The sequence below is a fragment of the Cyprinus carpio genome, chromosome B24 (assembly GCF_018340385.1).
Source record: "Cyprinus carpio isolate SPL01 chromosome B24, ASM1834038v1, whole genome shotgun sequence".
Taxonomy (NCBI): Eukaryota; Metazoa; Chordata; class Actinopteri; order Cypriniformes; family Cyprinidae; genus Cyprinus; species Cyprinus carpio.
Genome location: NC_056620.1, coordinates 22,983,703 through 23,009,923, shown reverse-complemented (window position 1 = coordinate 23,009,923; position 26,221 = coordinate 22,983,703). Strand labels below are relative to the sequence as shown.

Genomic DNA, 26,221 nt, shown 5'->3' with positions numbered 1-26,221 from the left:
CAAAAGCTCAAAGCACAACACACACACACACACACACACACACACACACACACGCACGGTCACACACAAACTCATCTCACAAAGACTCACTGCGGCAATCATTAGTGAATTCTTCCTTAAATCCTGCTGTGGACAAATTAGAAACAGCTGCATTATGACTGATCTGAGAGATGTTAGTGCGCAGTGGTGAACGGGACAGGAAGTGACACGCTGAACGCTCACTGACACATCTGACAGCACGTACACATGCTGATTAGAGCTCATCTTATCACTCTAATTAAAGTAATCGCATCATCTGCATCACCAGGACAACAGTCAACACCAAAAACAAGAGCAGTTCAGATGATAAGAGTTAAACAATCTGATGCTCACTAATCTGAACCCAGAGATCCAGGTTCAGAACAAGATGATAAATGATCTAATACACTCTCAAACATATCGTGACAAGATATAACATACAGGATATACAATAGAATAGAAGTCCCACTGTTAAAAAGACAATTATTATTATTATTATTTCAAAATAATTAACAAAAAAATGCATAAATATTAATTGAACTCTTTTCTCAGTTAAGGCATTTTGCAGTTTGTATGGCAGTATTTGTATGGAAGAATCAATTAATAAATTATTCATTAATCTTTTTTTAATATTTAAAAATATGCTTAAAAATTAATTTAATTACTTTAAATTGTTTTCTTAGTTTAGACGCTATGAAATTAAAATAAAATATGCACAGTAGAATTTATTAACAAATCATTAAAATTAGTTAACAAATAACTAACAGAAATATGTCTCAAAATAATTTTTAAAATTTACATTTTCTCAATTTAGACAAACTTTGCAGTTTAAATAACATTTTTGTATGAAAGAATTAATTTACAAAATATTAAGCCTTCTTTTATAAAATAATTCAAAAATAGATTATTATAATTGTTTTTTTTTAATTGAACACATTTTATATGAAATAATTAATTAACAAATTAATAAAAAATAATAAATATAAATAAGCATAAAATGTAATTTAATTAAAATATGTTAACTATTTTCTCAATTTAGACACTTTGAAGTTTAAATAGTATGTTTTGCATTGAAAATGTATTAACATATTGTTAAAAGTATTTTGAAAAAAATTATGCACAAAAAAGTAAATTCTGTATTCAATGCTATCAATAGAATTGAACTTATATTAAACCCAAATCTATTGAGTATGCTTGATATGACAACTCACATGAAACTGATGGTCACATGACCTGATAATCATCATGTGATCAGGTCCTGTATGTAGGACAGCAGGTGTGCGCGACTGTGAAGCATCTGTCATGATTTCATCAAGAAGCATCAATAATCCGAGAGCGATGAGCATCAGCATATGAGCGTCATGCTACCACTATTAAATTAACCCAGTTACGTCTGTCTGGGAGAAAATATGTGGGTTTAGCTCTTCTCAGAGTAATGCAGGATCTCTCCTGAGGAGCTGAAGACAAATCCACCTCAAGTTACTGACATTACTGTTAGCCTCATTCATGACACACCAGCACAACAAATGACACAAGAATGGTTTTACAAATAAAATAGAAATTGTATTTCTGTCCATGATGCTAGTAACTTCCAAAGTCATGGGCTAAATTCCCAGAGGATGAAAGTCCAATAAAACCATCTGCCAAATGCAAATGTAAATGCATTAATGCAACACAGTCCACACAGAAACTCATTCTGCTGTTGTTTCTTGAATGAAGCTTATTGATTTTGGAAAGTCAATTCAACTGATTCTAGACGACAGGTTCCACAACATTATTTGGAAACTAGGTTTTTTTCTACTCACTTTACTGGTGATTAAAAATGCTGAAGAACAGAGCTTCTCAACCACGGGGCCTCAAGATGACTTTTTATTATGTATTTTTATTATTGATCGAATTTAGTTTTCTTTGAAGAATCAGAGTCTTGGAAAACCTGGATTTGTGAAGAAGCCTAATTTGAAAAGTGTGATGGATATATCTGGAAAAAATCAAGTAGATTAATAAAATATTTTACATGGCATGAGCATTTTTATAATGATTATTTTTTGGTGGAATTAGAGTTTTTTTAATTATTATGATTATATATATTTTTTTTTTTGTTTTTTGTGAAAAAAAAAAAAATCAGGAACCCTGGAATCTATTAAATCTTATTAATAATTATTACTTTTTATTCTTTTTTTTTTCTGTTTATTTTTTTTACTTATTTGTTTATATAATTATTTTAATACATTTATTTTATTTTATTTTAATTTACAGAAACCATGTCCATAAATTAAAATAAGTTCTGAAAAACAAACTACCGTCATGTTGTTGTGGAGTCAAAAAGGTTGCAAAGCACTGCAACAGCAGATCTATGATGATTTTGATGGTTTGCATTCAACTAGATTTCAATGCATTGAAAAGATCAGTGTAAACATCTTGCCTAGCATCTCATTTTGTCCAACAGAAGAAAAAGGTTGATTGATTAAAGGCTCAAAACATCATGAGTGTGACGTTTTTGAGTGCAGTATTCCTTCTGAAACATTTATTTTCGAGAGTGCAGGTTGTCAAAGTCAGTCAGTGTCACTTTTGCAAAACTTTATTGTCACGTCTCTTTAACTTCCTGCATTCAAACACTTCATCTTCACAAACACAACAGTTTAGGGAGTTCAGGTTTGCCAGATAAAGCACACTGCATCAAACCGCCATCAAAAGCCTCCTTCAACAACCGTCCTTGAGCAAAAGCGCTTTATCTGGGGCGCCAAAATCTCACGGTGATGCTTTTCTCGCCATTAGAGACGTTAAAGTGTGAATCGTGACGTTAAGAACAGAAGGACGAACAGGTCAATCTGTCTCAATCTCAAACCCAAAACACCAAAAGCATCACTATGAATCTGGATTGTCTGTTCAATTCAATCCTATACAAACGCTTTCTAGAACTCAACACAAGGCTCCTGGGCAGAAGCGTCTTACCTGAGTGACTTTCTCTGTCACGTTGTGCGTGCGGTCGATGAGTTTGCAGGGCGCGATGATGTCCATTTCTCCGGCCGGGAGGGCGATGAGAGGGTCCGGTTTAAAGTCCACAAAGTTGAGCGTGATCTGTGGGATTTTACTGATGGCGCGGTAACGCATCAGATCCGAATCAGAGGTAGAGTTCAGGATGTTGGATTTGTTGTTCATGGCACCTGCGTCAAGAAACAGATTTTGCTTTAGGTCGCTGAAAATCTTCTTTTTAGTCTGAAATGCTTTTGACAATTACACTATTTATTACCAAATCATATCTATAGTACCATTTGGGATTTATAGTACCATTTTTGAAAGAAATCTCTTATATATTATATTATTGATCAATATTTTGAATTAGCTTTCATTTTTAGATTTTTAGTTGTCATTTTAATTTTAGCTTAAGAAATTTTGTGCTTTTGACAAATTTATTAGTTTTTTCTTGTTGTTGTTTTCTGTTTAGATTTATTTAATTTTAGTTTGAGTAATTTTAGTAATTCAAACATTTCATTTAAATTAATTGCAAATGCAACTTTTTTTATTTTTATGTAAGTTTTTTTTTTAAATATTTTATTTCAACTTTATTTGACTGAAACTGTTTGATAGTTTTTGTTTTTGTCTTCCTCATCAAGGTGTCATTTATTCGATCAAAATAGAGGAAAAATGAGAAATATTATTACAATTTAATTTAGCTGTTTCCTATGTAAATATACTGTAAACTGTAATTTATTCATGTGATCAAAGCATCTAAGTCATCATCATTACTCCAGTCTTCAGTGTCACATGATCTCCAGAAAACATTCTAATATGCTGCTCAAGAAACATTTCTGATTATTATCAGTGTTGAAAACTGTTATGCTGCCCAAAATTTTTGTGGAAACTGTGATACAATTTATTTTTCAGGATTCACAGATGAATAGAAAGTTCAAAAGAGCAGCATTTATTTGAAACAGAAATCTTTTGTAACATTCTAAATGTCTTTAGTGTCACTTTTGATAAACTGCATGCATCCTTGTGCAATAAAAGTAATATTCCTGGTCAGTTTTCTCACCTGTGCTGCCGCTGGGTCGAGCGCGGTGCTTCCTGTCCCATTCGGGCCGCATGGCCTCGATATCGTCCACTGAGGATGCGCGGCGCATGCTGTGAAAGCTCTCTCGCGAGCGGCTGTTGGTCAGGCTGCAGTTGGACACGGAGGCGTCCGGATTGAGCCGCTGCGGTCGGGGAGAGGAGTGCCCCAGGGGCAGCGCGGTGGGGTGCGGCGGGGCCGGAGGAGGGGACGAGGGGTCACTGCTCAGGAGGTTGCACTGGTCTTCGGGCAGCAGCGAGGATGGTGTGGTCGCAGCGGTGGTCAGACGGGGCGGCTCGTGTTCAGGGAGGGACAGCAGCTCACCCAGAGCCAGGGATTCGTGGCTTTGTGGACGGGAGCTGCTGGGGAAACACGTTCCTCGTCCGGCCTCCGGATCCTCCCGCAGAGAAGATTTACTGTTATTCCTGGAGTTCAGGAGCGGCAGACGTAAACGGATGCCACGAGCTCGATCTACAGCAAGCACAGAGAGAAAAAATGTCAAAATTCCACATTTTGCTACACAAAACTGTCATAATTTAGTTTTTTAATGGCACTTTTCCATCCTTATAGTTTAATGGGCAGCATTATTGTGACTTTAATTTGTAAATTATTTAACAATACTTACTCTAACAATAAAACATAAGTAAATAAATTAAATATATGAAGTTTATTTGCAAAAAAAAAACAATAAACGCCACTTTAAAAAAAAAAGAGCTGAGTGCCGTGCATTATTCTCCACATATAGCACGATCTGAACCCTAAACGCCTTTTGTCAAAAAAGCTTCTACTGTCTACTTTCGAGGCATCGTGATTTTTAGTTTTACTGCAGAAGCCGACACGTGCCTTTGTTGTTTGTGAACAGAAGCCGATCAGTTTAGCGAATCAATGCGCTGTATTCATGTCAGGTGACAAGGCTACTTTCACTTTGATAAGACGAGCTAGCTGAGAGGAGTTTCGTCAAAGCTGACTAAAAGTGATCGAGGATCTCAGGCAACTACATTGTCATCTGAGGAGATTACAAAGATTAAGTGTTTTTTTAAACTCTAAAACATGAAATGTGGAGATATCTGCTTTTGCTATAAAACAAACTTTTAATATGTAAAAAAAAAAAAAAAAAACTATCAATAAACTTTAATTTTTTAATTTTCGCTAAAATGGACTTATCAGCTTCTGTTCACAAACAACAAGGGCACTTGTCGACTTCTGCAGTAAAACGTGAACTCACGATGCCTTGAAAGTGGACAAAATCGGGTTTCTTGACAAAATGTGATTAGGGTTCAGATCGCGCTATATGTAGAGATTTATGCATGGCAATCAGAATTTTTTAAGTTACGTTTATCGTTTTTTGCAAATGAACTGTTCATATATACACACAATTAACAATAGAAATTTCTATGACTTGAGTTATAATTAATTAATAAATAATAATTGAGTTATATCCACATTTTCATGAGTTTTACAACTAAATTTGTAATATCCTTTAATAATTCCAGGTTTTCCATGACTAATATAGCTGAATGTGTATTAATATGTAAATGAGGGCAGTTATATGTTAATAAGCACATATATGCATAAGTATATAAACAATAATTAACAATAGAAATTTCAAAGAGTTGATTTATTAATTTCCAAATTTTGAAGACAAATAGAAGCCATGGTTTACAGTGAGTTTATAACAGCTAAGGGGCGTTGTTAGACACTCCTTCACGTAGTACCAAACAATGCCCCTTAGCTGTTATAAATTCACTGTAAACCACAGCTTCACGGTGCTTACTGCTTTTATAAAATGGTTATTCCACATACGTAGTAAGGTTTCACAGAATAAAACAGAGTAAATAATGTGTAATGATATAAACAAAAACAGTATTCTTCCACCAAACAATGTAGTTCCTCAGAAACAGTTGAGGTTCCAACAAAGTGGTTGCCGAGTAACACACAGAAGTAAACAAAGGTGAATGTTTGTAGTGTAACAGCTTCAAACGTGGCTCAGCCAATCAGAATCAAGGACTGGAACTATCCGTTTTATAATTATAAATTAACTTCAGTCATTAGTTTTTTGATTAGAGATGTAATATTCCATGATATTTCCAGGTTTTCTATGATTATGATAATGGGCTGTTTTTGCAGCTTCTGTTTTCAGTTTCTTTGTCAAATGCCAGAAATGTTTGTCTATTGAAGTATATATTAATGTAATTATTGTAATCAGTGTAGCAACTGTATGGTTTGATGGGAAGGAAGAGGACGCAGTGACGTACTTGAATGGCGCCACAGCACAGGCAGCTTATGATTGAGATCCTGCGGGTCGTGCAGTTTATCGTCTGGCATGACCTCGAAATTCAGAATAAACATGATCACCACGCCATCTTCATTCTTCACAGGAACCACGTCCACCAAACACAGGAAACACACACCTGTGAGAGAACAGAACAAGCTCACTCATATTCATTTGTGCACATGCAACTTTAGAAAAAGCATGAATATGATCTACTCATTTATACTCCTTTCTATTACTGCAAAACAATCACAATAAAAGAACTCAGTGTCCATTAATTTAGTTGTTTACTGACCACGCATAAAATAAAACAAAATAAAATTTTAATGTAGACAGTCAGAAACTGAGGATTATTATCCTGACAAACATATTCCTGAATCCTGGGAATCCTCTCATGGACTAGTTAAGTGAACAACTATCATCTGCCAGCAAAATTAAGCCTGATTACAAATACTGTGTGTGTCTGTGTGTGTGTGTGTGTGTGTGTGTGTGTGTGTGTGTGTGTGTGTGTGTGTGTGTGTGTGTGTGTGGTTACATCACACATTTATAGACAAAAACACACAGAAAAAAATAGAGCTGCTTAGATATTATTATAAAACAAATCATACACATCACACAATACTGATCTGTCAATCAAAATAGTAATAGTTTTAATATTTTAGAATTTATTGAATATCTTTGAAAGGTTTGAAAAGTTTCAAAGCTGGAAAATCTGAGAGATCCCAGTGATAACAGTACATATGACGAGTCTGATGGTTTCAAATCGTTACAATTCTACACAGAGCTAAATCCTGACTTTGACCTTTCAGATGCTCAGATTTACACCGCCGGTGATTTCATCTCAACTCCTGACGTCTGAATCCACACGCTTACCTGGATCTGAACACACAATCAAACAGGACAGAGAGGAGGAAGAGACTGAGCGGACTGACGGACAGCAGAGATTCTCATCAGTGAACACAGAGAGACAGACTGAGACACACGGAGACTGAGACGCTCCAACTGGCCCACTGTAATCCCAGCTGTGAAACCACACATGGATTACAGGTCCACCAATGCCATCTGGACACGCGTGTGTGTGTGTGTGTGTGTGTGTGTGTGTGTGTGTGTGTGTGTGTGTGTGTGTGTGTGTGTGTGTGTGTGTGTGTGTGTGTGTGCAGAAAAACAGCACAAAACATCTTCCTCTTACCCGGTTTAGTGCAGAACAAATGCAGAAACACATTTGTAAAAGCCAAAACTAAAAGTAAAATACATAAATGCAGTGCCAATTGGACTAGAAATAAAATAATTTGGCAATCAAGAAAACCATCATAATTGACTCCATTTATCTTCTTAATTCATGTTTTTAGATTTATTGTTTACAATTTATTAGTACATGATATTCTAAATTATGATCTTTCCTTAAAATGTCCTTTTTAGTATCAATAATACAATTTTATAGTTTTCATTTATTTATTTTTGTATGTTAGTTAAAGTTTTAGTAATTTTGTTGGGTTTTTGTCAAAATACCTTTTTTTTCAATTTTAGTTTTAGTTATTTCAGTGTTTTAACAAATTAGAAGTGTTGCCTACCTGAAATTAAATAGGTTAAATATTAAATTTTTATTAATTTATTTTTTAATGAACAAAAAAGTAAAAAAAATATAAATAAATAAATAAATAAATAAATAAATAAATAAATTTAATTAAATAAAAAAAAAAAAATTAAATAAAATGTTAGATGAAAAACTTGAAAAATGTAGGATTTAGAACTTTAGAAAGTTGCCTTGATAATTAATTAAAATAAGTAGTTAGTTAATTAAGTTAAGTAGTAAATATAAGTGGTTAAAGTTAAAGTATTAAAATGTTTAAAAATGAAATAAATGAAAGCAGAATAAAAGTTTTTTTTTTTTCATTTTGTTTTGTAATTAAAGATAATAAACCTGTCTCCCACTTAGAAAGGACTTTCCTTCACATCTGACATCTCATCAGTCCGTCTTATTTATCAATCCCCTTCATACAGAGACACTTTTCACCAATCGAATAAATTTTTCATGGAAAATATCATGTTCTGCTTTACAACAACCAGTGATTTAGTGCTCAATATCTAAATGCATTTATATGCATATAGAAAAATCACACCAAAAAGAAAGTTTACATCTAAGGGTTCAAACGCCTACAATGTCCATTAAAGGGATATAAAAACACTGAATGCTATGACAAACTGAACCAGCTGCACATCTCCTGATCAACACATGAATACATACATGAACAACAAGCAGAAGAGCCCTGCTGACATGAGCACGCTGACCTGAAAAATACATAATCCCATCTAAACACACACATGAACACACACACATGTGCAGATTAAGAGTCAGGAGGAGGGATTGGACTTTAATTCATTACGCTTCCGTCCACTTTAAAAGACTAATCCACTCCAAGATTCAGACGCTACACACACACACACACACACACACACACTACATCACACACACTAGGCTACATCTGTATTTGTTCATCATCTGTATGTCTGGATGGAATTGTATAATCCCAACAAAGTGCTCAGAGACCCAAATCGCGGATGTCCCGCCTCAGAAATGAGAAAAAAAAAAGAAAGATGAAAATAAAACAGATTTAAGAAGCATGAGATACATGTGAATGTGCACAAAAAATAAATGGTTAAATTAAATTAAATTACAATATTAAACAATATAAATAGTCTTTGCTTGAAACAAGTAAAAATATCTGCCAGTGGGGTAAGAAAAATAATCTCTTTTCAGCACTTGAATTAAGATTATTTTTCTTACCCTACTGGCAGATATTTTTACTTGTTTTAAGCAAAAACTAACAAAATTTGGATAATAATTTCAGAAAACAAGACATAATATTTAAGTCACTTTACTTGTCAAGTAAATGCATCTTAATTCAAGAATTTGTAGATATTTATACTAGAAAACAAGACTAAGAAAGAAAATACATTTTTTCTGCAGCAGGTTTGTTTAGCCTTTCTACTTTTGCAAGTACATTCACAGCGCCACCTAGTGGACAAAATCATAATCACAAGCAACTAATCAACCTCATTCATTCAGTCTGAGAGTAAAGAGAAGAATCACAGCATAAAAGATCTCATCTAACAGTGATATGACACTAAACTCTAACTGTGTTTTATTTTTAATGAGTGTATTCAGATCAGGTTTTAATATTCTGCCTATAACTCTCTCTCTCAGTTGTTTTGTGCTGATGAATCTTTTTGTTGAGTTATGGCCACTAAATGGTCGTCACTGACAAACTCCCAGAAGTCAGCCTGAGCTGCTATTAGCCACATTCATCAGGAGCATCAGTCTGAGCGACGCTTCTGCTGCGTTCACACTTCTGAAGAAAACACCGATCGCTCACGAAAACAAAACACCGCCGGAGGCCTGATGAATCATCTACTGCAGCAATCTTTCACCCGATTACAAACACAACAAAGACAAAGACTGATCCTTAAACCTGACACTAGAGAAATGGATTTTAATGAACACTTTTTTTTTCAAATTTTAAGTGGTTAACTTAACTCAAGATCATATTTAATGCAATCCTGCATTATATTGCAGTTTCATCATGTTTATTTCACCTTTTTTACCAATTATTAATTCAACACTGGACTTTATAAACCAGAATTACTTGTGTGAAAGATTGCTTGACCCAGGGTTAACTGTGGCCTTAGCCTGGGGTTAAAAAAACAGGTTATTTATTTGCTTAGTACTTTTTACAAAACACATTGTTCTAAAGCAGCTCTACAGAAAAAAAACAGCAAAATAAAGAGGATAAGAAAGAAAGAAGTGAGCAGCCGAAGGCGACAAAAGCTAAAGTAAACTAAACTAAAGTAAAACTTCCAAGATTGTCTAAGTAGAAGAAAAATAAACCTTAAAGAAGAACCAAGTAAATAAATAAAGAAATTATTAAATAAAATAAAATATTACTTTAATAATAATAATAATAAAAAGAGTTTAATAAGTTTAAAATATGTTTAAGAAATAAATAAGTTTAAAAATGTAGAATTTAGAAATGTTGCCCTGGCAATTAACTAAAATCTTAAAGAAGAACCAAGATTCTGGGGCAAGTTAGCAAGCAAGTAAATAAATAAATGAATAAATAAAATTATTATTATTTTTAAATCCAAATATTAGATGAAAATATAAGCTTAAAAAATAGAATTTAGAAATTAAATTAATAACAACAATAATGGGGATGATGATTCTTATTAAATAAGATTACAACAACAAAATAATAATAATAATAATAATAATAATAATTTAGTGAGTGTGATGCTAAAACAAGAATTGCAGTGTTGTAGAGGGCAGTAAAAACAGATTGAAAAATTAAAGCCTGAGCCTAATCTATCAAAATAACAATGATGTTTAAAGCACTCCAGCTGATACATTTTTGAGTACAAATATATGCAACAAATTAAGATGATGAGCTGCACATGCGTGAGTTCAACACTAGAGGGCAGAAGAGCCTCAGACATTCATCTGCTCTGCATGAGGCTCATTCATCACACAGCACAGACTGACAGACTGCTTTGTGCTGCTGATTACTGATGATAAAGATGATCTCACGCTGTAATTACAGAAATGGGGTCAGGCTTTCATTTGGACAGCAAATAACTGAGCTCTAAACATCTTGATCCAGTCAGCACCTGTAATATGATGAAGAACCATATTGTTATTACTGTACCATGTCCTAAAACATGGTATTTTTGTTAGCATGCAGGGTGAAAGGAGTATTCCCCCGAGACACTCACCTCTCAAGAAGAACAACAACAGATGGTCAGTTTAATGAACATTCATCCATCTGTATTCAAATGAGCTCAGGGTTCACTCAGTGATTGGCTGTGAGGAGTCACATGATCTGGTGATTTTTGACTAGATCTCTGATCAATACTGAACCTGACTTCATCAGGATCTCATCGAGTCCTTAATGAACAACACACCTGATCACTACTCGAAAACGCACACAATTCATTACAAATAGTGATTTCCATTACTGTTTCAGTGCTTTATGATTACAGGATGAAGAAAAAATCTGATGCTTTTCCACGAGTGTGCTTTAAAATGATCACAATATAAAATAAAAATACAAATAAATGTAAAAGTATGTATAATATAATATAATATGTAATAAATATAATGTTAAGTAAGTAAATAAATAAAGTTGTGATATATTTTTCATGAATAAATAACAAAAACTTACAATAATCGTGACCATTTCAGCCCTGGAAATCGTAATATTACAAAATCACGTTAATCTGATATATATATATATATATATTTCCCCCATTCAGCATAATTAAAATTTTTCATAATATAAAATAAATAAAAAATATGAATATAGTGTAAAATAAAATTATAAATGTGAATAATTATGAATAAATAAATAATAACATAAATACTAAATAATATATAAATAAATAATACGTATATATATATATATAATATATATATATATATATCTATATATATATATATATATATATATATATAGAATATATATATATTAGAAATAAATAATACAAGAAATACTAATAATAATAAATGTGAAAATTTTCTACAGGATAACAAACACGTGCCGATCAATACACAGTTTTTCTTGATGCTGATGGACTGTGCTTGTGTCACGAACAATTAGCAGACGATTACAGGATTACACGTCAAACACACCTGAGCAAACAACCGACCAACCACACACACACACACACACACACACACACACACACACACACACACACACACACACGCACATGCTGAAGAATCAAGACGTCTCCTCTGCTTTATGAAGATCACAGCTTGCATCAAGCTCAGATTCAGTTTCTTCTGCCTCGACCAATGGTGTGAGTTTGGGGGCTTGGATGTTTGGTTTAATGGTCTTTGTTTGTGAATGAGGGGTTTACTTGAGTTTATCTGGCTCTGCTTTACCATAATTTCACCACACTGATCTCTGAAAGTCTGCAGTTAGGAGAAAAACACTTTTACTTTTCTCCAGCGGTTAATTGAACGTCCACCTCCAAAGTGTCTTTTCGAGAGGGAATGGTCCAGGGTTTCTCATTAGCACATAAAAACGCTGAATCTCACACAGAGAGAGCGATGTAGAACACGTCTCCCTCCAGGCCTAATTGAGCTCTCGCTCGCTCACAAATGAGCGCAACCTTCACTCTCAGACTCACACATCCCTCAACCTCTTTCCCTTTGTTTTACTGGACCCAGCGGAGCCACCGAGGTTTGCTTTTGATTTCAGCATTTAAATCAAACACTGTGAAAGTTTCACTGACAGAGAAACAAATTAATTGCAGTAGTTTTACGACAACAGAATGGAAGAAACTTTCAGGAAATACAGCATTTAAATATTTAACACATTTAATACGGCATTTAAATTCAGAAACATTTTACGATGAGAAGGGACATAAATGGTGTTTATATTAGTGGATTAATAAAAAAATATTATTATTATTATTAAATTGATTGTTCCTTTTCTTAAATATTTTCTTTTTTAAAGCAATATTGTTATTTTGTTTTAATATTTGTATTTTAACAATAATAATACATTTTAGTCATATTGTTTTATAAATTAATATTATAAAATAATTATTTTCATTAATATTATCATATTATTTTTATTAAATATTTTCTTTTTTTAAAGCAACACTGTTATTTTGTTTCATATTTTTTTATAATAATAATAATAATAATAATAATAATAATAATAATAATAATAATAATAATAATAATATATTAGTCCTATTAATTATTTTATATTAATATTATTTTTTAAATATGTCTTTATTTTTATTTTACAACAAAATATTGTAATAGTAGTGTTGGTTATTTAGTTTAATATTTTTAAATAATAATAACAATTATTATTATTATTATTAATATTATTATTATATATATAATAATAATTATTTATAATATTTTAAAGTCATATTGATATATATAATAAACCTTTTAAGATAAATTGTGCAGTCTTACAAACAAGTACAGCAAACCTGAAAAAAAACAACAACAAAAAACGGTGTAACCAGAATCACAACATGAGGCTGAAAACACTCTTTAATCACCGTAACGGTTTATTTTGTAAGCATGACCGGCTGACTTTTACCATCTCGTCTTCCATTATTCACCCTAACAGAAAGCTCCGCCTCAATCGCGGAGGCTGAAGATGACATCACTGCTCAAATAAAGCCACCAGTGTTTTGAAAGCGTGTATTAAGCGTCCAGATCTCCTCCAGAGTGTTTAGAGATGAAATCCATTTCCTCCAGCTGACGATAGCGATCTGCTGCTGTCTTCAGTGTTTACACGCGCTCCTCTTTCATTAGCACACGTCTGAACATCTCTAGGGTTTACACATCCAAACTTATCCGTCTGTCCATCTAGTACAGACCACTCAGAACACATTAGTGATGGCTTAGCAGAAGAAACCAGTCAGGACAGCTGCAATATCGTGACAGTGAGTTTCACACAGTCTCTTCAGCTGCTGGAGCGTTATAAAGATAAAGATCAAAACATCAAACTGACTTTTATCATTAAACCACAGCAGTATTTCAACTGCATTGGCCTAAAACAATATACAGAATAAGAGATTTGTTGAAATAAAATGTAAATGTCTACATGGTTTATTGCTATTATTAAATATGAAATACATTTAATTATAATAAATGCTGCTGCACACAATCTCATCTCTGCATGTGAAGTGAGTTATAGTCTCTTTATGATGTATTTGGGAGCATAACATGCACAGCTGGTTATGAGAAGTGATTATACAATCACTGTTATCAACAAACAGAGAAACTGTAAAAAAACAAACAAAAAAAAATGTTACAAAATGATGAAATTAAGACAGCAATAAATATTAGTATTGCTATTTTTTATTTGCAATGTAAAAATAAAATATTAAGAACATTATTTTTCTTATTTAATATATTAGAATTTTTATTTTACAGTAAAATATCAATTATAATATGTCTAATTTGACTTAAAATAATAATAGTATTTAAATAATAATAATAGTTTATGTATATATAAATACAAACATGCATGTATATATTTAAGAAAAATATGTTGTTTATATATTAAATATTTCTCTATATAATATAAAATAAAAGAATATGAATATATAAATGTATAAACGTAATTTTTTAAAAATATATACTGTATGTGTTTGTATTTATATATACGTAACTTAAATACACATACATATTTAATAAAATAAAATAAACGTTTATTTTGGATGTGATTAATCGCGATTAATCATTTGACAGCACTAAATAATAATAATAATAAAAGTTATTATTATTATTATAAAATCATAGCTTGTAATTATATATATGACTATAATATTTATTATGTTTATATGATTATTGTTATTAATAAATATTAAACTAAATATTATTTTTAAATAAAATATGAAACAAAATAAGAAATATATTTCAATATTAAATATAACAGCATTTTCTGATTATATATGACTATAAAATGTATAATAATAATAATAATTATTATTATTATTATTAGCAATCCTAGCCAGGATTGCTCTCTCTGTGTTTTTCTTCTGATCAGTTTGTTGACAGGAAGTGGCACAGGAAGTGTAAAGCACTAATCCTGCTGCTGGATGCTCTGTAACCGAACAGCCTTCAGATAATTACAGATCTGTGATGCACACCGCGTGCTGCTGAAGATAACTGATAACTTGATTTCTAAATATCAGCTTCACGGTAATGATGAGTGATAAAACACTGCAGCATCAGCAGAAAGGCTCTGTATCTCTGACTGTATCACAGACACACGGCTCTGGAAACGCTGCCTACCTAGATGACATCATAATCTAAATGGCTCGTTTTGACAGCATCACGTGTCCTTCACAGAGTATGCAATCCCAGAATGCACTGTAACAAGTTCCGTGAACAAACATGCATGTAAGATTTAAGATTATGAGTGTTACATGTATGATGTGTGATTTTTAATCATCATATTCTGCTGTTGACAGAGGTTCATGTAAATATCAGATGGCAGATGTTGCTTTATAATCTCAAGGAGTCTGAAATGCAAATATGTGATGGGCTTCTGGGTGATTTGCATTAAAGTAAAGGCAAATATCAGGTGAATGCCTGCTATGGAATTAATGAGCGAAGTAAAGGCAGCAAACATGAATCATGGGAAATGACTGTGTGTGTGTGTGTGTGTGTGTGTGTGTGTGTGTGTGTGTGTGTGTGTGTGTGTGTGTGTGTGTGAGAAATAGAGAGAGAGAGAGAGAGAGAGAGAGAACAGAGGTGTTACTCTGCTGTGTGAAACAGCAATTAAAAATGCTGTGATGAACGACACACACACACGTTAACTTACAGTAGTTGGAGATATTGTGTAGATGTATATGGCTTTTACACACAGCTAGTTAAACTTGCTGCATCATTTCAATTCTTTTTTTTTATTTTATTGTTGTTTTTTGTTTGTTTTTGTACACTGTTAGTATATAAATACAATTTCTTATAACTAAAAAATGTATTATATATTAGTGCTGTATATTGGTTATTTGAATCGATTATTAGAATTTTTTATTTGAATGTTTTTTTTTTTTTATTTGTTTTTTTTTTTTTTTATTTATTATGTATATATAAATACACACACATGCACGTATATATTTCAGAAAAATGTTTATATAATAAATATAGACATAAATAAATGTATTTTTTTTTCGAAATATATACGGTATGTCTTTATATATACATAATAAATAAACACAGTACACACACATATTATACAAACAAAAACTTTTATTTTGTATGCAATTAATCTCGATTAATCGCTTGACAGCACTATCATATATACACACATTTTTATAAATTAAAAAAATACATAATTTAATTGTTATTTTTAAATAAATATTGTTAGCACATAAATACAAATGTATAAAACTGTGTAAAATGTATACAATTTAATATATATTTAAATTACAATCAAATTATATACACCCATATGTCATTAAAAATTATTTTTAGTTCTTCAAAGTGTACATTATATATATATATATAATGTACACTTTGGGGGGCGGGTAGATTTTGGTTAGCTCAATTCTGAGGACAAATTTGTACCAGAAATGTAATTCAGTAGAGACACACACACACACACACACACACACACACAGAGAGAGTCTGGTCAGCTATCCTTGTAGGGACTCTCCATAGGCGTAATAGTTTTTATACTGTACAAACTGTATTTTTGTGTCCCCTACACCTAAACCTAACCCTTACAGAAAACTTTCTGCATTTTTACTTTCTCAAAAAAAATTAATTCTGTATGATTTATAAGCTTTTGGACCTATGGGGACCTCAATTTAGGTCCCCACTGTGACACGAGTCCCCATGAGTCTGTGTGTATTCAGGTTTAAGTTCCCACCAGGATATATAAACCTGTACACACACACACACACACACACACACACACAAATTGGGCCTGATGCAGCAAATTACATGCACAGAATGTGATGTGAGTTGAGCTGAACAGTAATATACAGCATCTTTGAGGACAGATCAAAAGCTTTTCACCGCACATTTTTTTCAGGAGAGAGCGCTGGAATTTCCTTGAAGCCACAATAAAAGTGTGAAGACTCGTCATGTAAACGGCTTTGAGAGAGACGACTGGAAGCGAGCGGCGCTACAGTAACGGAGCGTTCTGACGTATGAACGAGTCTCAGCTCCAATTAGTCCAGAGCTCTGATGGCTTGCTCCTTATTAACTCAGCCAATGACAGCGTTCTTCCAGTGTCACGCTATACAGGCCAGAGAGAGCAGAAGTCCATGAAAGAAGCCAGCCGTTATACAGAGATGAGAAGAACCGCTCCAGGAAAGAGAAATGGTTAAACTAGTCACAGGAGACTGCAGTTTCCATGCAACCGGCCTGACGGACGCATCTGAATGAGACAGGAACAGGAAGCTGGTGACAGCTGGAGTCAAATGACTGCGTTTAGCATTCTACCACTAAGATTTCTCTCATATGCTATGAATAATTTGTCTGTGAGATGCATGCATGATGCACTACAGTGCTTCCCACAGGTTTGAAATATATACTTGCGGTGGTAGCCTGCTGGAAAATCCTCCTATTACCCACGGCACAAAAATGGTTTACTACATGTGACAAATAACAAATAATGTGTCATTTTAAACAACATTTTAATTTATTGAAATTCATTTTAATTACATGGGCTTCTATTACATTTAATTACATACTAATATTATGCATTATTATATGTATTGTAAAATATGCAAAATTACAGCATTTAAATGGTAGCGTTCTCCTTACTTTATCATATAGTGTCTCTCTCAGTGAATGGGACACAGATTTCACTGATACTAGTAAAATCTATATATTGAATAATATATGTCAAATAATGTTCTTTGACTCTTATTCCTGTGGGTAAGCATCCCAGCCAGAAACTACAATAGTTTACTATGAACGAAATGGAAATTAAATTAAATACATTTAATTGTGTAACCAAAATACCAATAATGCCCAGAAAAAAAACAAACAAACAAAACTTAACGTGTGACTTTTAATCATAAACAAGCCCGAAATACACCGGGACTCTTATTTTGAAATGTCTATACTATTGCGGGCTGATCATTCAGATGAGAGAGAAAATATGCATTCTTACAACCGTCTAAAACATATTATATAAAGGTCATAAAGTAGACATTGTCATAATTCATCAACTTGAGTTCATAAGCAATCGCTTTGCATAAATGTGCACTATTTATTGATTGAGAATCACTTTGAAGCAGTCTGAAGCGTATGAAATCATTAATAAAAATCATTTTGAAGTTTAATAATCGATTTATGAAATCATTAATAAAAATCATTTTGAAGTAATTATCACAGAATGAGCAGATACTTTCCAACACAAAGAATTGTCCTTTAATCGATTAGTTAAATCGATCGCGGATGTTTTTCATTATTTGTGGGTGGATAAAAGTAATAAAAAGCAAAGATGTTTTTTCACATATACTTGGGCGGAAGTTAATAACCTGGACGGTTCTCCAAAAGTCTTGTGAGTCAAATGTTCTCTAGGTGCACTATTTACCTTACATTTGCAGTACATAAACTTCAATTGTACTTGACTTTTCACTTTTTTTATGTATAAACAGAAATTGTCCAATCACATAAACATTGATCTTTCTTTTTTTACGAACCACATCATGTAATACATGGGCTGCCTCATACATAAAATTGGTAGCCCTGTTTGTATGTGATGTAAAGTGTTATTAGACTTTAGCCATTTATGTGTAAACTGCAACTGAAAAAACAAAAACAAATATCAGGGCATGTCAAAAATTCTCCAGGCCCCCAAAAACACCCTCGGCCCAGAGGGTATTTTGATATATTGTTTTTTATGGAACATTTGATGTTTGGATTTTTTTTGAAAAATTGGAGTTTTGATCTTTTATTTTTTATCGAACCACAAGTTAAGACCTTTTATACAAAATTGGATTAAAATGTTTAAGATAAAAATCTACATTATTATATTGAAATATTAAAACATAAAAAAATGCATATATGTTATAACATTTTAATGCATTAAAAAATTGAAATATTAAAATTTATTATAATTTTAAAATACATAATATATATTATTTTAGTATTTTTTTAAAATTTTTACGCTATTTTTATGCTAAACTAGATTAGATGTGAAAAAATATATATTTAAACTTAACAAAATATTCAAATGTATTACAATAAAAAAAACAATATATTATAAAAATACTTTAAATGTGCAATATATTATAAAATATTATATACAAATATGAAATATTATATAAGCAAGTTATTTTAATAACATTCAATTTTGCACAAAAAAATGCAAAAAAAGAAAAAACATTTAATATATTAAAAAATTTTTTTTAAATATATTAAAATTTATAAAATATTAGTTTAGTTTTTTAAGATTTAATTTATTGTATGATTTTTTTTATTGATTCTCTGAAATTTAAGTGTTTGTCAGGTTATCAGCTTAAATTAGTCAAGCAAAGCTAGTCATTTTAATTGCATTCAATGCAGGTTCATACAGTATGTGATTGCATTAAATGATTACAGCATTAGTACTGCCTTTTCTTCTTTCTATGAATGAAAGCAGCCAAAACTTCATGTCAAACCTCATTAGGAGCCATTGATTTATTCCCTGCCGCATCCAGCGCTCATCAGAAATAATGAGCTGCTTTCACTGAATATTTGCAGCATATGGTCTCTCGCTGAAGTGAGGGAACAATTAAAAACTGCATTTCAAAGTGGCCTTACTCGATATTAGCGCGGCGATTATGAATACGAATGATGAGATTTAACAAGCCCCATCTTTGCTGTACTAACAGCCACTAATTTGGGTTTAAGCGACTGCATTGGCTTTCTGTGGAGCTGAAAGCAGCACAGGCACGTCCAGGATCTGACACAAACTATCCCTCAAACTCATACTTTTCTTTTCATTCGCCCATAACTGATTTCAAATCTCATTTTCCGTCTGTAAGACCGCGGCTCTGGCCTTCCCAGATGGGTGTAAATGGATGAAGTTTGTCCTCTTGACAGCTTTATTATGAGGACAGAAGGATAATGTTTCTTTTAAAGCAGAAAACAAAGGCAGGGCCTTGAATGAATCTCCTCTGCCAGAGACTCACACATCCAAGAAAAAACCTCCGCTGAGAGCAGATCACCGACAATCTCACCTCAGTGCCTTCATCTTCATATGAGAGCGTCTGCAATCGCACAAAGCAGCGCTGGAAAGAGAAATCATTTAAAACGACGCTTCTAGCTTTCACTTATCCTGTGGCAGCACATCAATATGATTGAATTTTAAGGATGCACTACAGACGCATGTGTCTGAATTATACGAACCATTTTTTTTTTATTTGCAGACATGAGTTTTTATTTTTCCCCATTTAAAAAGTAAGGTAATTTTCCACATATCAAAAGTACTAACCAGTTTTTTGTTTTTTTTTTCTACTGAAAATTTGTTAGTAACACTTGCACTTGTGTTCGGAGCTGACAGTGATGCAGAAATTACATAAACTTTAAAATAACAGTATAGATTTATAATATCAGCCATCATATCAGTTATCAGTCATAACACAAGTAATTATAGACAATCATTACTGGGCTTTAGTCTGATGCTTCCTCATTAACGCGTTTTAACAGAACGACCTGAAGATGCTCTCATTAGCAGCTACAGACAGAGAATGTGTGTGTGTGTGTGTGTGTGTGTGTGTGTGTGTGTGTGTGAGAGACACTCCCTATTATCTGTGTCACTGTTTATTCTGCTCGCTTGGCAGCCGTAACTGAGCAACAGAAGTTACTGCAGGGCAACACTGAGATATGTGAGAGAGAGAACCACACAAACACGATATCTGTCCATCCATCATACACTGTGGTCAGATTTGACATGAATGACCCTTAATGTCCAGCTAAAGTCCTCCTGCCCCGTTTCCCTCTGAATAAGAGCAGTGGAGCCCCAGAATCCCCTTCTGCTTCATATAATGCTGCTAGAAGCTCGTTGAGGATGATGGATGTTGGCTCATTAAGCCTAATGAGGTCCAAGTGCACTGCAGATTTTAATGAAGCGCAGGGTGGAGCCACAACGGTGTAATTCAGCCTGAGCTTCTCTGAGACGCCCATGAACAAACACAGGCCTCGTGTGAGCAGACCGGATCAATAATACACAAACAACCATGGCCTGGAATATCACACACATTAAGAAGAGTCTCTGCGCTCTGAGCAGCTATAAGGAATCTGACCTTGTGGACCAAATTATGGACAATTTCAAAATAAACAAGATGGGTCATGACTCACCTATTACCATATTTCTGCAATATAATACACATTTCTTTTATCATCTGAAACATGTGGTGACTTGTGTTCCAAAGCTACTTATAAAATGCAATTAATGCCAAGCAACCAAAACACATTTGAATGAGAGAAGTTTATTTCTAATCTATAGAACATTCTTTTCCATACGCTGGTAATTTCAGTTTCAATTTGAGTAAATTAGTTTAAGCTTAGTGTTTATAATAAATATTGTTTATAATAAATGCCACTATAATGTATGCTTGTTTAATACTTGTATTTTCAATCCTGTTGTGTACTGAATACAATTAAATTGAAAGGATTTGTTGTGGAGTGACAGGAAGTAAATACATGTTTATAGTTTTTATAATGTTTGTAACATTTGCCATTTTACCTTATTTCTTGATGTAACGTGATTTATACACTGCTTAACAATGCAATTTTGACCTAGTCCTACTTCCAGAAAATATGGCATGCAACAAACAACAAATATAAAACAAACAACAAATATAAGGCAATATTATTTATAAGGAGCAGGTTAAAATAACATATAAGTGACCCTGGACCACAAACCAGTCTTAAGCGTCAATTTTTCAAAACTGAAATTTATATATCATCTGAAAGCTGAATAAATAATCTTTCCATTGATGTATGGTTTGATAGGATCAGACAATATTTGGCTGAGATACAACTATCTGAAAATCTGGAATCTGAGGGTCCAAAAAAAATCTAAATATTGAGAAAATTATCTTTAAAGTTGTTCAAATAAATTCTTAATAATGCATATTACTAATCAAAAATGAAGTTTTGATATATTTATGGTAGGAAATGTACAAAATATCTTCATGGAACATGATCTTTACTTAATATCCTAATGATTTTTGGCATAAAAGAAAAATCGATCATTTTGACCCATACAATGTATGTTTGGCTATTAATAAAAATATACCACAGCGACTTAAGACTGCTTTTGTGCTCCAGGGTCACATTAGTCTTTCACTTTAACATTTATAGATAAATAAATAAATAAATTTAAATCACCTTAACATTATAATGAAAATCACACATTTGGCAGCAATCTTCACTAAGAGAGCAAAGGGCTTCTTATGTCCTGCAAGAACCAGTAAAAAAATCCTTAGAATTTGCTTTTTACCTTATTACCATTGGTCCCTCGCTCCCCCGCTTAGTGAGTGATGTAGCACAGCTCCGGATCAATAAAAGAGTTTTCTACCTGATGAGTGATTAATAAGCTCATCAGCTGTTCGACAGAAGCGATGAAGATCAGCGTTTGTGAAGTAGCTCACTGTCATTACAGAGCACATTCACTGCAGCCAGCGTAAATCTCTCTCAGCGGGACGCCTGACCATAAGTGCTGTGAATTATACAGGAAGCCATAAAACACAGAATGCATGTCAACAGGTGACGAGAAAACCCTCAAGACACGAGTCGCAGCGGCGGGGAAATGTGTAGCAGCATGCTGATGATGCTTTAGCCCCAAGGATTGAATAATCAGATTTGAGGGGTGCTGTTTGATAAAGCACACAGAAAATTACACAAATGACTTTCCAATGAAAACCACTTCAGTGTCATTAAAGTGTGAAATGAAATTACACCACTATGGCATAGTGAAGACCAAGGCAAGTCTTAAGTCTCAAATCGATATATATATTGTGTGTATATATAATAAAATCTTTATTTCTATAATATTTTATAATCATTCATAATATATTCTTTTATATAATGCACATTTTATGTATTAAAGAATATTATTGTTTATTAAATATATTATAAATAAATAAATTTCACAAAAATTATATATTTTATATTGGTAATAAAGCAATATATTACAAAATAGGGTAGTTTTAAAAAAAACCTGATGTGTGTGTGTGTTTAGTCTATTTTCTGTTTGTTTGTTTATGTATTCATTTATTAATTTTTAGTATACAGTAGTATTTTTAGTTCTTTTGTGGTCATCAAGAAAAAAACATGACCTCACGTGGACCCCAGAGGGTTAAATATAGTTTATTTTATATATATATATATAGATATATATATATATATATATAATATATATATATATATAAAGTATTATTTTAATGAACTTTATTATTCATTTATTATTTATTATTTTTAATATTAATTTTCATTTATGGCAATAAGAACAGAGAAAGAAGCTTTCTTTTTAAATACTCCACAGGCACCATGAAAAGTTTAATGACTATCAGAGATATTTAAGTATTTCTCTGAGGTCAGATTAAAGGCTGATAGCTGTGCGTTTCTTATTTCAGCCTGTTTTCAAGTCTTACATTTCTTCTTCTGCATCTGATCTCGGCATCTCATTCTTGCCCCGGTGTCCCATTACTGGAGCTTCTCAAGCAAGGTCGTACCACCATGACCTCATCCACCCTACAGTGTGACCATAATGCTATTAAAACAGACGTGAGTTCAGATAGCAGCCATCTCTCCACGAGAACATGACAACCTGAACCATGCCGTGACATTTATCTATTGCAATAACGCAGCATCAATCCATATGCATTTGCACAGAAAGTTTGTTTTAGATCCTGAAAGAGTGCTTTATAAATGATTAGAATAAGTTACTGATGGTTTGAAGTTAAGGTTAGGTGCCTTTCCAGCATTTCTGCAGTGCTTCACAGACGTGCGCTCCGGCACATGCCAGTCAGTGGGCGGCCAAGTGTGTCGTCCTCGATTAGCCGAGCTGACAGCGTCATGCGGCATCAGTCATTCCATTACACTCACCCTTTCACTCGTTTACCCACCTCACTCTCACTGCACACAGATGAACAGAGTCACCTTCAGATGTGAAGCACACGGGAAACTGGAGCTCGCAGAGAGCTGGTAAATCGTCACTGTCCGTTTAGCGCATGACTAGCAGAGCGGTTACACAAAGGGTCAACCTGGCAAGAGTTCGCCGCAGGTAAACTGACCCCTAAACTGTTTTGGCTACGGGATCATCACTTTAAAACCACAAATATTCAGAGAGAGAGAGATGATAAGATGAAGGTCAAATATAAAAAAACTACTAATAATAAAATGTATTATATATTATATTACAATTTTATAGCCTATTATATAAAATGTTCATATATATATATATATATATTATTTAGAAATTAATATTTTTAAGGATGCAAAGGATAAATTAAATTGATCAAAAGTGACAGTAATGTAATTCATCATGTCACAGTAGATTTCTATTTCAAATCAATGCTGTTCTTTTGAACTTTCTATTCATCTGTGAATCCTGCAAAAATAGAATGTATCACGGTTTCCACAAAAATATGAACTGTTTTCGACACTGATAATAATCAGAAATGTTTCTTGAGCAGCCAATCAGAATATTAGAATGATTTCTGAAGATCATGTGACAAAAATACAGCTTTGATCACAGGACTCAATTACAGTTCAACGTATATTCAAAAAGAATATAGTTAATTTGAATTTTTATAATATTTTAACATTTTTTTACAGTATTTTTAATTAAATACATGCAGTCTTGGTGAGTAGAAGATACTTCTGAAACATGAAAATAAATCTTACTAATTGGAAAACTTTTCAGTATTTCAGTGACTAAAAAACTGCCAACAAGAAGAAACCGCTAACAACCCCACAAAATAAGCTAGCGACCAGCCAGAGCACTTTAACAAGCTTACAGCAATGCATTAACAACCTCAGAGCACCACAGAAACGTCCCAGCATCACAGTGGTGAGTTTTGCACGAGTAAGCGGGAGTAATTTGGACTGATTTTGAAGCAGGAGTAATTTGGACATGGAGGGCTGATTTGTCCTCTTTATTAGAAGCATCTGCATTAGTCGGTGGTCTTGGCAAACACACACCGGCACGGCTGTATTTTTAGGGCTGTCCAGGGCCTCAGTCGATGTTAATGAGTGTTTGCTCTACGGCTGGTTGCGAACAGAGGCCGCTAACCTCCTGCCTCCTGCAATTATGTCCATAATACATCAGAAATAAAACCATTCAAGAATGATTTGAATGTTAGACACGTCCCACACAAGAGAGAGGAAAGTATGGAAGATGGACGTTTGGCCACAGGACAAAAAAGGGTATTCTCACAATTCTAATAATTCTAATAATAATAATAACAATAAAACAGAATTGTAAGACAAAAAAAATTGCAATTGTGAAATGTAAACTCAAAACTGTGAGGAAAAAATACATCAGAATTGTGAGATAAAAAGTTGAATTTACCTGTCATTTTTTATTCCACAGAAAATAAAATGTTAATTAATTAAGCAATTAATGAAATCATTTTTTCTTTTAAGTCTGAATTGTAAGATATAAATGTAGTAATGGGAAATTAGATGTAAATTAAAACCCTAAATATTAAAATCCTGAAATGCAATTCTTTTAAAAAATTTATAACTTTTTAAAAAAGTTGAAATATTGCAATTATTAAAACTAAAACTGAAATAAAATATAAAGCTAAACAGAAATATAAATAAAAAACTACTAAAGCACATAACAAAAATATGTGCTTTATGAAATGAAAACAGCATTAAAATACTTAAAAGAAAATAAACAATAACTGACAAAAATAAACAAAAAAAAAGTTTTTCTCATTTTTGTTTAGTTTACGTTGAAGTACTAAAACAACTAAAACTATCAAAAACAGAAAAAAGAAAAGAAAAAAACACCTAAAACTAAAAACTTTAAATTAAATGTATTAAATTTGGAACTGGTATTTTTTTTTTTTTTTTTTTATTCTGCAACGTAATTAAAAGTAAAAATAAAAGTAAATACGACTCTTTATCTCACAATTCATCTTGCATTTATCTTGCAATTCTGGGTGAAAAAAGAAGACAGACCTGTGAGGTAAAAATTTACAATTACTTTTTTTTCTGTGGTAGAAATGGGCTTCCATCAGAAAGCAATGTGCATTTACTTACAATGAATTATTCCATCATTTTATCTATTATGAAGAATATAACAAATATACTTCCAACAAAAGAAAGAAAATGTCCTTCAGAACAGAGCGAGACTGCATGAACATTAAGACATGAATGTCCTCAT

General features: G+C 32.7%; 1 protein-coding gene across 2 annotated transcripts in view; it reads right to left on the bottom strand.

Moving 5' to 3' along the window:
* Positions 1–26,221, bottom strand: part of kcnh2b (potassium voltage-gated channel, subfamily H (eag-related), member 2b) — a 160,977-nt gene that overhangs the window by 67,175 nt on the left and 67,581 nt on the right. For both annotated transcript variants that reach the window (XM_042751668.1, XM_042751669.1), the window contains exons 3-5: positions 6,322–6,477; positions 4,052–4,537; positions 2,971–3,182 (exon numbers count right to left, since the gene is read on the bottom strand). In XM_042751668.1, coding sequence (XP_042607602.1) covers positions 2,971–3,182; positions 4,052–4,537; positions 6,322–6,477 — 854 coding nt within the window. The remainder of the gene's footprint in view (positions 1–2,970; positions 3,183–4,051; positions 4,538–6,321; positions 6,478–26,221) is intronic.